Source organism: Mauremys mutica, chromosome 3 (genome assembly GCF_020497125.1).
Source record: "Mauremys mutica isolate MM-2020 ecotype Southern chromosome 3, ASM2049712v1, whole genome shotgun sequence".
Lineage (NCBI taxonomy): Eukaryota > Metazoa > Chordata > Testudines > Geoemydidae > Mauremys > Mauremys mutica.
The window spans coordinates 186431322-186444595 of record NC_059074.1 but is presented as its reverse complement, the minus strand read 5'-3'; the positions used below and the strand labels follow the sequence as shown (position 1 = coordinate 186444595).

At 41.6% G+C, this 13274-nt stretch overlaps 1 protein-coding gene across 4 annotated transcripts in view; it reads left to right on the top strand.

The window, feature by feature from the left end:
- EFEMP1 (EGF containing fibulin extracellular matrix protein 1) overlaps positions 1-9740 on the top strand; it is a 93297-nt gene extending 83557 nt beyond the window's left edge. For all 4 annotated transcript variants that reach the window (XM_045011535.1, XM_045011533.1, XM_045011534.1 and 1 more), the window contains exons 8-11: positions 2602-2721; positions 6226-6349; positions 6475-6670; positions 8591-9740. In XM_045011535.1, the coding sequence (XP_044867470.1) occupies positions 2602-2721; positions 6226-6349; positions 6475-6670; positions 8591-8749 (599 nt within the window). In that variant the 3' untranslated portion in view covers positions 8750-9740. The remainder of the gene's footprint in view (positions 1-2601; positions 2722-6225; positions 6350-6474; positions 6671-8590) is intronic.
- Positions 9741-13274: the final 3534 nt, after the last annotated feature.

Genomic DNA, 13274 nt, shown 5'->3' with positions numbered 1-13274 from the left:
TGAATGAGAAAGAGAGGCTCAGTGCCCAAGTTGAAGGACACCAAGCAGCTGGACATGTTTGGCCACAAGGTGTACTCCACGAGTGGGCTCCAGCTCCGAATTGCCAATCAGCAGGCACTCCTGAGCTGCTACAACTTTAACTCCTGGAACTCCATGCTGAAGTTCAAGAAGCTTGTGCCTCCTGAGTCCAGGGACTGGGGCCCTTGTTGATGAGGGCAAGATGGTGGCATGGACCTCTTTACAGGCCTCATTGGACACTGTAGACTTGGCCACGCATACTTTGTCCTCGGGGATTGCCATAAGGCGCACTTCCTGGCTACAAGCCTCTGGCCTGCCACCTGAGGTTCAGCAGACACTGCAGGACCTAGCCTTTGATGGGGAGGGCCTGTTCATGGAGCAGACTAACTCTAGGCTGCATAGCCTTAAGGGCTCAAGCGACCCTGAAGTCCCTGGGTATGCACACCCCAGCAACCCAGAAGAAGCATTTCAAGCCCCAACAGCCTCAGCAGCACTCCTATCCTCCTTGTCCAAGGCAGGACTTTTACAGGCGGTTGGGGCAGAATGGCAGGAGGAAGCCCTCCAACCCCCCATCTGGGCAAGGCCAGGGCCTGATCAAACCATCGTTGGGTTCCTAGCAGGCCTTTTGAAGGGACGCCCAATGACGGCATACCAGACTTACCCCTGGATCCTTCCTCACCGTTTTTTAATCATTTATCCTATTTCCACCCTCCCACTCCCCTTCCCTATCCCTCTTCAGGGACCCCTCTCACAAGCAGTCCTTATTCAGGAGGTTCAGGCACTCCTCGCCATGGGGGCTATAGAAGAGGTGCCGTGGGTACTAAGGGGCAAGGAGTTTTGCGTCCTTTCTTCCTGGCATCCATAACATGCTTGCAGACCGTCTCAGCAGGTCCTTCCACTCGCACGAGTGGTCTCTCTGACCGGATGTCGTCCACCTCATCTTCCAAAGGTGGGGGTTTCCCCAGGTCGACCTGTTTGCCACTTGCAGCAACAGGAAGTGCCCAGCATTCTGCTCCATCCAAGGTCGCAGCCTGGGCTCCCTCACGGTCGCGTTTCTCATTCCCTGGACAGGTCGCCTGCTCTACACCTTCCCTCCATTCCCCCTGGTGCACAAGGTCCTGCTCAAGATCCGCAGGGATGGGGTGAGGGTGATTCTGTAGCTTCAGCGTCCTTCCCAACCTGCTCACTCAGGACCACGGTCGCCTCTGTCATCCCGACCTGCGGTCCCTCCACCTCGCAGCTTGGAAGCTGCATGGCTGAACCCCATGGAGCTTCTGTGTTCAGACCCCATAAGGTTGGGCAGCAGGAAGCCCTCTACTCAAGCCACATATATGGCAATTTAGAAATGGTTTTCATGTTGGTGTGACCAGCTCTGCACACACAACCTCCAGGTGCCGGTGCCCCTCATTTTGGAGTACCTCTTGCACCTGAAACAGCAAGGCCTGGTGGCATTCTCCATGCAGGTTCACCTCGCTGCCATCTCAGCTTTTCACCCAGGCGCGTCTGGCCACTGTCTTCACCAACCCTCTGGTTGGTCGCTTTCTCAAAGGCTTGGACCATCTCAATCCTCAGATCCAGCAGCCTATCCCTGCATGGGACCTTAACCTGGTCCTTTCACGACTCATGGGGCCCCCATTCGAACCACTGTCCACTTGCTCCCTCCTGTATCTTTCCTGGAAGACAGCTTTCCTGGTTGCCATTATGTCAGCAAGACGTATCTCCGAGCTGAAGGCCCTCACCTCAGAACCGCCTTACATGGTCTTCCACAAGAATAAGGTACAACTCAGACCACACCTAGCCTTTCTCCCAAGGTGGTGTCAGCCTTTCACACAAGCCAGGATAGTTTCTTGCCATTTTTTACCCGAAACCTCATGCTGGTCCCCGGCAACAGTGGCTGCATTCCCTCGAGGTCCACAGGGCCCTAGCTTTCTACATTGAGCGTGCTAACCCCAGCTCTTACCGCACAGTCCACTAGGGCCCAGGCCTCATCAGCGGCATTCCTGGCCCAGGTACCGATCCAAGAAATCTGCAGGGCAGCGATTTGGTTCTCGGTGCATACCTTCACCTCACACTATGCCATCGTCTGGCACACCAGAGACAATGCAGCTTTCGGTAGAGCAGTGCTACAGTCAACATTCCTTCACTCCAACCCCAGCCCCTAGGTAAGGCTTGGGAGTCACCTAATTGGAATTGATATGAGCAAGCACTCAAAGAAGAAAAAACGGTTACTCACCTTTGTAATTGTTGTTCTTCAGGATATGTTGCTCATATCCATTCCAAACCCGCCCCTCTTCCTCACTGTCAGAGTAGCTGGCAAGAAGGAACTGAGGGGGTGCCGAGTTGTCAGGGTCACATATTGAGCCCCATGCAGGCGCCACTCCTGGGGCTCCACAGCCGATCCGACAGATGCTGCTAGGGGAAAAACTTTCAGACAGCCGTGCACGCGGTGCATGCATACCTAATTGGAATGGACATGAGCAACACATCTCGAAGAACAACAGTTACAAAGGTGAGTAACCATTTTTTACTGTGAGAAGATAGGTTTTTAAGACAATAAGTTCAAACTATTTTGCTGTTCTGCAGATATTGATGAATGCAGAACTTCAAGTTACATATGCCAGTATCAGTGTGTCAATGAACCAGGGAAATTTTCATGCATCTGCCCTGAAGGATACCAGGTGGTAGGAGCTAGAACATGTCAAGGTAAGTGTACTGATCTTTAACATTTTAAACTACTGCAATAATTAACATTTAAAACAAGACTATGACTACAAGTTTTGTGTGTGTGTGTGTATCTTTTGTAACAGGATTACCCATATACTAGAGTAAGAGAGGGTACAACATTGCTTGACAATTGCCACATAACTTACATGAGTTACATTTTATTAAAAATTCTGGTCTCTCTTTGGGATTTTTATGATTTCAGAACACAATTTTCAAACTTGGGTGTGTAGTAAATTTAGATCCCTACATCCATAGTTAGACACTTAAACAAGCAGCCTGATACACAGAGAGATGAGTACCTCTGAAAATCAAGCCAGTTGTTCAGGTATCTAAATATGGATTTACATCAGCTGTTCCATTTTACATAGACTCCTGAGTCACATCACACCACAAGTGAAAGACAACTGTTCTTTCCAGTAACAGAAAAAAGGTGCGAGAATTTTTCAAAAGCATATTGAATGTATAGTATATTTATAAAACAAAACAAATGTACATATATCAACATTCAAATCATTTTTCTTTCCCTTCTGCTGCTACAGGCCCGATGGGGCTTATGTTAAATACATGAAGTGATCTCTCTCACCTAGGAAAGTACTCTGTATTGTGAAATCAAACAAACAGCACAGTATACTAATTATAAGAGCTGTATGCTATATAAGCCAGAAAATTGTTGAAGCAGTCTTGATTTTTAGAATTTAATAATTTTGCAACTTATTCTCAATAAAGAACAAGGAAATAACACAAATGGATTCTCTGTCACTATTTTGGAGGCTCCGCAGTAACTCCATAACTGAAGTTGTAACTAAGCTTCTGTTCTAAATCTGAATATGACAGTTCTTATCTGCAAGCTACCCTCCAGCAGAAATTCCTCATGCATACTGTCTTCTTAGACTAGGTTGGTTTTGTTAGTTTGTTTTTAATTAGAGCTTAATTTGACAAAATATTTTGCAGAATTTTTTATTTTGGTTTTGAAAGAGTAATTTTTTTTAGAAACATCTCCTTTAAGCGATTTGGTCTAGAAACTTCAAACTTATTTCATTCAGTTCTTCTCAGGGATAACGAGTACTTTCGAGTATTTTAAGGATGGATGGGTAATTAATTTTAGAGGGTTATTTGTTGTTATTATTTGGTGTTTTGAAACCTTTGGTATGTTTTGGGAGAAATTGTAGATTCAGCTAACCCTTCAGACTTGTGTGATCTCATTTTTGCAACTTTTAAAAAAAAAAGTCGTGAACATTAATACTGACTACATGAGCAGAAAGTGCACTAGTCATTATTTCCTTAACATCCACATCTCCACATAACCCAGCGTTCCCCTTTCCTGCACTTTTTCTGCTCCAGACACTCTCAGCTCCACCCACAGCTACTCTCTCCTAAATCATAGCTCCCATCAGGAAGGTCAGAGAATGGTGAATCTTCACAAACCCACTCATTGCCCTCAAACCCTTGCTCTTTGATGTAGCAGCTCCTCCAGCACCACTCTTAGAAGATTCTCCCTGCTTCTCCAAACTCCTCTCTGGTGAGATAGAGCAGATACTGCTGTGCTTTGCTTTCTGGGACAGGGTCTTCACCTTCTGCAAGAGGTGAAAGTATAAGAGGCAGATGAGGGAAGATTTTCTCAAACACACCCAACCCCATCAGAAAGGCAGAATCTCCATTCCTGTCTCTGATGATTTGAAGCCTTGTGGCATATTTACTTCCTTACCAGTCATGCAAGACAAAGATGACTTAATGTTTAGAACAAGCCGCAGTGTACAGATCAATGGGGTAGGCATGGCATACACTGAATGCAACACATCACAGGAGCCCAGCACAGGGCAGCTGGGCTCCAATGTCATTTAGAGAATAAGTTCTGGGCATTGTAGGTATGGGTACAGTGGGGCAGAAAGGCTGGGAGAGAAGAAACAGCAGGCACAGCAAACTGGCAGAACCACTAGAAGGCATATGGATAGAGGCAGGAGACTGGAAAGTCAAGAAGGTAGGTGAGGCTCACTGAGCCAATTGTGGCCCTGGATGGGTACAGGGAATGTCAAAACCCCAATTCACCCCCTGCAAGTGACCTGTCAGTACTAGAGCACAGGAACCGCCTCTTCCTCAGAATCAATCTACTACCTTCCTTACTGCCACCCATACAGAGTGTGAGTGTTCTACCAGCTTCAGGTTCAAGAAACCTATGAAAGGAAGGTGGTCAGGGGGAAACCCTGGGTCAAATTTGCACATATCTGTGTTTTAAACACTTTCTATAAAACCAAAGGGTATTCTCAGATAAAAAAAATTGAAAGTTAAAGATGAAAAATATATCAGTTAAATAAAGCCTCATTGACAGTTAGGATGTTCTATATATATAAAAAATTAAATAAGCCTTTGAAAGCCAGGCAATTCATAAATGAGGCCCCACAAACCAAGCCTGATCCTCTTTCTCTATTGATGCCCACCCTTTACCTGCCCACCAGAAATCTTCCTTCTAACAACAAATATCTCACCAAGCTGTGTTGTTATGAACTAGGACTCTTAATACATCAGAACATTTGTACTATATAGTATAATTTAATATATTTCTTTAGTCTATTGCAGTGGTTCTCAAAACAAATTTTCTGCAGACCACTTGAAAATTGCTGAGGGTCTTGGTGGACCACTTAATGATCTTTCCAAATGTTGTGTATACCATTAGCTAACTGTTGTAAAGCACTTTGGATAAAAGTACTATATAAAAAAACCCTTAATAATAATAAACTTTTTTGTTCTACAAATAAAAGCACACAACTCACATTTTAATATCAGTAGTATTACCTTTCTAATGCAATGGATGTGCCCTCTCTCCCCCCGCTGCAGCAGCCTCCGAGCTGGGGCTGGGAAGGAGGGCCATCTCTCCCTGGCAGCCTCAGTCCTGGAGATGGGGAAAGTCACCACTTTCTCTGGCCACCACAGCCCTGCACATCCCAAATTATCCCCACCCCCTCTTCTCACCCCACTGCCCGCTCACACCTACCTCTTATTCCCCCAAGGCCACCACCTCACCTTACATGTGCGTCTTCTCCAGGGTCCAGGCACCTAATTAGTGGAGCCACGCCTGCTCAGCTCCACTAATTAGGTGGGTGGCCTTTCATTCTCTCGTGTGTGGCTGCCCAGCTGCTCACCTTAGAGGGAACTATCCATGTACCAACTGAATGGAGCTCACGGACCACTGGTGGTACATGGACCACAGTTTGAGAGCCTCTGGTCTATTGGATGTGTTCAGTCAATTTAAACCAAGAGTCAACTTGATAAATACATTCAGTTTCTGCATAGAAGAATCCTACTCCAGAAGGCCTTAGAAGAGAGGTGGGGAGCAGGGGGTGTTGGGTTTCCTCAGTGCAGAAGCAGGAGGCATTTTGTTTGTTTTTAAACTAAAACACTCCCTTATAGGTTTTTTCATACCAACTTTGCATTCCATCTACATTTACTTAGACTGGGAATTGATATGGTTCCTTCCTTCCTATCTAGATATAAATGAATGTGAGACTACTAATGAATGCAGAGAGGATGAAATGTGCTGGAATTATCATGGTGGATTTCGTTGTTACCCAAGAAATCCTTGTCAAGAACCTTATGTCCTGACATCTGAGAAGTAAGAAAAACCACACATAGTTTGTAGGATTATCCTTAATAGGCAGCATTACTAATTACAACTGAAAGAGCATCGTGCTAGTTTGCACATGAACCAAGTTTGATCCATTTTTGTTTGTTTTTCAGTCGCTGTGTTTGCCCAGTTTCCAATGCCATTTGTCGAGAGCTGCCATACTCTATTGTGTACAAATACATGAGCATCCGGTCAGACAGAACTGTGCCCTCTGATATCTTCCAAATTCAGGCAACAACTATTTACCCCAATACTATAAACACTTTCCGGATTAAGTCTGGAAACGAAAATGGAGAATTCTACCTGCGAGTAAGTATTGTAGGGGGCCAGACCAGTGCAAGCATGCAAAGAGAATTGGGAGATGTGTTGGTAAAGCCAGTGCTACAGTGCTTTGGCTGTTTTTCATAGCCATAAAAACAATTCTGCTCTGTAAAAAATGGTATTTTGGCATCCTATATTTATTGTCTCTCTATAATTTCCCTATCAAATGTGCTAAGTTTACAAGTAAAAAGATGTTCTCTTCTATTAGCCCTGCAAACTCAATCTCTGAGGTTCTTTTCATTCAGTGCATCATCACTGATAATAAGGTTCAGCAAGACAAATTAAGACCCATGTGAACCCATTGTCTTCAAATTATGTTCCCTTTCATAAGAGGATTTCATAAGTATTCACTATAATCATCTGGAAAATAAATACAGATGCAAGTCCTTGAAGAAAAATGGAGCGCTATAAAGACTGCTGTGGTCCTCAGAGCTATAGACGCCCAAATGACCATATGACAACCAAACAGCTAGGAGAAGAATTCTTTGGTACTGGAAAATGAACTACTAGACTGCTGGTTTGGGGAAACTGAGATGTGATTTAGTGACAGTCTATCCTTGGAGCTAAAAGAAGCCCTCAGTGTAACAGGTCAAAGCTGATGTTCAATGATGACTCTTATAAGGCAGAGCCATGCTGAGATTGGGGAGGAGGAGGTGCTGCTCTGTGCCCAACATGGTGTCTGTAGGCATTAAGTCCCTGAAAGGGGGAATGAGGGGAGGGCTTCACCCCTTTACTTCAGCTGCTTAAATATACCCACCATAGATATCGTAGCATGCAGAGAGGGCAGGGACATGCCCCTTGAGGGGTTGCTATCCCTGCCAGGGGTCCAGATGGCACCCCTCTACATCTTGCATTCCCAAGGTCAGCACCCAGATTATGGCTGTCCTGCATTTGAAGGGGAGAGTTATGAAAGGATTTCTTATGCCTCACTCTGTTCCCCAGTGTATCTGTACTATAGTGGTCTCTGTTGGCTCTTAGCTTTTAATATATTTTATTTGCATGACATTTCTTTTCTCTGCTGTAAAAAGTAAAAACTGCCATAGTCTGGGATCTAATGCTCTGACCTCAAACCAGAGCTGGATTAATAAAATATGGAGCTATGCCTATCTCATAGAACTGGATGGGACCTTGGAAGGTCATGGAGTCCAATCTCCTGCCTTTGTTAGGAGAACCAAGTATTGTCCCTAACAGGTTCCCCCCTGATCCCTAAATGGCGCCTGCAAGGATTGAACTCATAATCCTGGGTTTAGTAGGCCAATGCTCAAACCACTGAGCTATCCCTCCCCCCAGATGTAAGCACTATAAATCCATGCCTATGGCCCCAACTTCTTCACTCATATGCTGCGCTCAGAATCTCAGCTTTCATTAAAATATACATAACATATTATGATGGAGTGGTAGCAACACCGCAGTTAAGGCTGCAGCAAAGGTTTCATTTTGACGGGGTTTGAAGATCTTTATTTTTCAGGAGTGTTATAAAAGTTTCAGGAAACAAAACACAGACATTAGAATTCACGTCATTTGACCGTTTTGTGATGGGTCTCTCTAGACTGGGCTGATGCAAATGGAGTAATAAGATGTCAGAAACAACTACTTTTTAAAATGTTTGAAAGCGGTCTCACCTTTCTCTGGTCCCTTTTGGAAAATTATTTGTAAGCTCCTGAGATCCAATTTTTGTCTCACATACTACCTTACATCTGCTATGTATAATCATCAAAACTAGGTTTAATATTGTTATAGTTATTTTAAAATGTTAAAATAATGCTTGAGTTATGCATTATGATGATGTCTGAGATTAATTATTTTACAGGGAAGCAATGTATATAGGCAGCGTCTGGACGTAACTAAAGAATGATTTCAGATTTGCCTAAATGAAACAGTTTTATCTTTGCTATATTTTTTTTTCAGCAAACAAGTGCAATAAGTGCAATGCTCGTACTGGTGAAATCACTATCGGGACCAAGAGAACATATTGTAGATCTGGAGATGCTGACGGTCAACAGTTTGAACTATCGTACAAGTTCAGTGCTAAGATTAACAATAATAGTGGGACCTTACTCATTTTAGTTATTAACCCTTCACAGGCACCTAAAGCAGCCAAAGAATATTATCTTAAAGAAAGCACTTACTATTTTATTTATAGATTTTGCTTCTTTTTTTTTAAGATTTATTTAGTAAATCAATATCTATAATCAACACATTATACCTGTTATTCAAAATTAATACGTGTGTTCCATATTATAATGTGGATGTTGTCACTTGCTGTATAAAGACTAAAGTCTTGCCTTAATTACTGTACTTGGATTAGACATCTACATATTACACTTTTGTACAAGAAATATATGCTTACACTATTTTGTAAAACTTCACTTTTCCTAGCCAAGTAGTCATACAATTAAAAGGTGATCTCCTGTGTTGTTTATAATAGATTTTAAGTTCTAGCACAGTTACACTGAATCTCAAAAAGGATAATATAGCATTAATGAAATACAAAATAAAAGCTTTCTAATAGGTTACAATGTATTTCTCCTTTTTAATTGCCTTGTAAGAAAGGATAAAGGTCAATAAAAATTTATTTTTTAGACACTTATGTGCTATCAAGTTGGTTTTTTAATCTGGTGTGGCGTAAATGAACATTGCAAAAAATATTTAGCATTAGATGTTTCTTAAGGATCTGAAACTCTCAGAGGAAAATCATCAACCAAGAAATATTTCTGTATGTGTATGACTGCTTGTTTATGAGAATGGTACTACTAGTTTTTGTGTAGAGGGATACTGCATTTCTAGACAGAATTTAAATGCTACTCTTCCAGAAATACAAAATTGTATACTTAGACTTCAGAACATTTGCTTGATTATTACGTTTTATGCCATATTTTCAAGCAATTGGTCCTATTCCTGTTTTCTATAACTTGGATTTTTGTTTTTCATGTACAGTGTTCATAGTAATTCAAGAATTAATACATCTTCCTTGTAATATGTAAGACCTTCTCTTATTTCTTGTTTAAAATGTAATAGTTTATACTTTGGTGTACAAAGTTTTTTAATAAATAAATCTCTCTCCCATAGTGAGTTATTTAGTCTTTTAAGATATTTTATATTGAATAACTGTAAATTGGCCAAATCCTCAGCTGGTATGAATCAGCATAGATCCATTGACTTCAATAGTGGTATTCCTAAATCCAGCACTTCTCACAGGCACGTCTGTTAAAGTTTTATATGGTAATTACAAACAAAGTCTTTTAAAAATAACATTTCACTATTTGTTCTTGTTCGCTTTCTTAATCTGAATTTTTATACAGGTGGGCTGAGCATATTAGGGTCAGTTTTCCATTAATTTATTAGTAATTTACTGACTTACCTTTGGATTGCTTATTAACCCTTACAACACTCTTCCATTAACTGTTCTGTTCCCAGTCAGACCTGTACATTGAAGCACTTTGGATCTTTCCCAGCTATTAAACCCACTAGTTAACCACAGACATTCCAAACATCTTGTCCCTGCTTCCTCCACTGCCCACCCCTCCCAGTCCCAGCCCCTGGTCTAACCTCAGACACAGCCTCTTTCCTCTCCTCCCAGGAAGACATCCCCACCTCTCGTTCTCCCTGCCAATAGCCTAGCACCTGATAATAACTCACGTACCAAAAAATTAATCCACCAATAAATCTCACTACCCCAGACAAGCATCCATTGCTTCGGATCCTCCCACAGTTTCTCCACCTCCAGCAAATGGCACAAATTCCATTTCACACCATCTCAGTTGCCAAGCTGTCATGTTTGCCCTACTCATATTCTACCCGCACAAATGAACAAAGTTGCCCCCAGCTGATTCCAAAACACACCCACTTACCCCCATCACCACAACACCCAAGAGTTTGGTCCTAACTTCTTAAACCGTGTTTCCAGAGATTATCCTCTTGGAAATGACATTGTTTTTACTAAGGTTAAAATGAAGATTATTATACATACTGAGTTAGATTCTCCCATCCAGCAGAGCTGCATTTGGTGCAAGACCAGAGATTAAGGTGGCTCCAGCCACCTTTACACTCCACCAATCCTGGGGCTGACAGAGAGCAAGTCTGTTCACCATCATAAATTAAACAGTCTCAAGGTTGCTCCAATTTATGTACAGCTCCCACAGTTCCAATGGGCTATTCTGGCAGCCAGAGACTGCTAGTACATACATGTTGTCAATTCACCTGTTTCCTCACTGACACTCAGTGTCAGAAAGCATAGGCTCATTATGGCAACATTACACCAGACAGTCCCCTAGGCTGACGGAGTACTCTAATACACAGGTAAGCACAGAGCCAACAAGCCACATTGGACCCTAGGATTGAGACTATTATATCTAGCTCATGTAAATTCCACAAAGCTGTGTATAGTCTATTAATTAACATATGGATCCAGAATCCCTTGTGGATGTCACCAATCCACCTGTTGTCTGCATGATGGATTTTGCATTTGGATCTCTGGACTAACTGAAAGAGGCAAAAGTCCATGTAGGTAGATAGATCCCCAATGATTGTGCATCTAATAAGGTTCGTGTTTATTGACGTTACTGTATGAAATATATTGTACTCATATTCACATGCTATTTTCACATATAAACATGAAAATAAATGGCGCAGAAGACTATAACCTCCTACTTTTGACCTAACCATACCCTACTTACCATACTTACCTACCATACCGTACTTGGTAGATCTCCAAGTCTGAGCATACTCATATATTTGGCTTAATACACTGCAAGGCAAGATGGAACAACTTTTTGGCACAAAGCATACTCCTAGCCATCATACATGCTGACTGTGATAGACATTTATTATATGAATCCTCCATGTGGTTGGCCTTTTGGTATGTAAAACCAGATAAGAATTTTACTGAGGCTAAAATACAGCTCACTAGTGCAGAGTAGGCTGCTTGCAGCGTATCTGTATAGCTTGAGTAATCAGATATGTACAAGCAATTCTCTCGTCTATGTTATCTCTTACAAAGCTATAGTAATACCTAAAATGCATTTTAGTGAAAAATCCAATGCAAATTTCTGTTTGCCTTCATGAGCACAGTGCTAAAATGCTTCCTGTCATCTCAGAAATACTGATCTTTTCTGTCAAACAGAACTTTAAGTAAACAAGACATAAGGAAATAGAAACCAAGTTCATTCACTTATCCTAGACCACCTGAATGTAATGCAATGGGATTATTTTGTTTGGAAGACTCACAAATAAGAGTTTATTGTTGAATCCTGTTTCCATGACTGCAAGCAGTTGCTTATGTTTTGAATGGCTATACATGTTACTAATTTTATAATTCTCCTATTAAAATATAGAGCAGCTGCTGCCCTGGTCATATGCTAGGCACATGGAGCCCACCAGGGACAAAGCCCACTGTTAACAAGTAGAATTATTTTTAACACCCTCACATTTCTAACACAAATCCTCATCTCAGCAAAATGGCAAGTGTCCATACTTTCCAGCTGGAGGAACACCTGCATAATACAAACTTCAACTGTGCTACATCTGATATTTAAATCAATTTTATTTCATCTGGCTAGCAGAATAATTTATCAGTACTGGTGAACAGAAACAGGGCAAAAAGTTAACTGCCTTTTATATGTAGGTAAAGATAGATGTCTAGATAAGCTGTTTACACTGCACGTATTTCTGTATATGTTAGGAAAAGACAGACCTGTTTAATAAAATGGAGTTGGCATATAGTTGCAAGAGGAAATTTAAGAGCAGAATACAACCATTCAGTTGTTTTCATCTTTGCATGGAACAAAGATGAGAACCTGTTTTATACTGGACATGTATATGTAACAAATAACTTTTTAAAGCAAATTAGCAGTCACAAAAGTGCTCCTTTCCTTAAAACTTCCTATTAATTATCTGAAAATGCATCTCTGTTTGGCAAGAAGAGCCTTTTCCCTATGATTTTAAACATATAATGGTCTCTGCAAATCAAGCAATAGGCTTATTCTGGCTCATATCAATAAGTCCAAAAATGTAAAAATCTTACTTTAATTTACCCCTACTGTCTAGACGCTGTAGGTGAGGTGACCTTCCTGTAGGTATTTGCAGGCTGGTGAGCTCTGTAGACCAAAATATTGGACTTAGACCTCCAGTTTTGTTTATAAATGTGTTTATCTTGTGTCAAATGCTTCCTCTTCACATCCTTTTAGTAAGCCATTGGGGTAACCTAACATTCTGAGCCTGCACTTAATTGCTGTAAGTATCCATAATTCCCACTATGTTCAGTGCTCAACACCTCTCATTGCTTCCAGAATCAAGCCCTTTGATAGTAGATTCAGTTCATGGAAGTGTTACTGTAGCATATCATTTTTCATTGTTTAACCTCTGGGTTCAAGACCAGGAGAGTACAATGTTCTCCATGAAGTTGTCTGGCTACTGATTGAAGGCAAAAGCCCTAGACCCTAATCTTAAGCCTGCTCTAGAATGTTTCACTAAAGATGAATGTTTATAAACTGATTATTATTAATAATAACAAAAAACAAAAAACAAAATAAATAGGTTAGAAATTTAGGGCTCCTATATACATAGTGTTTATACTGCTTTAACTAAGAACCTG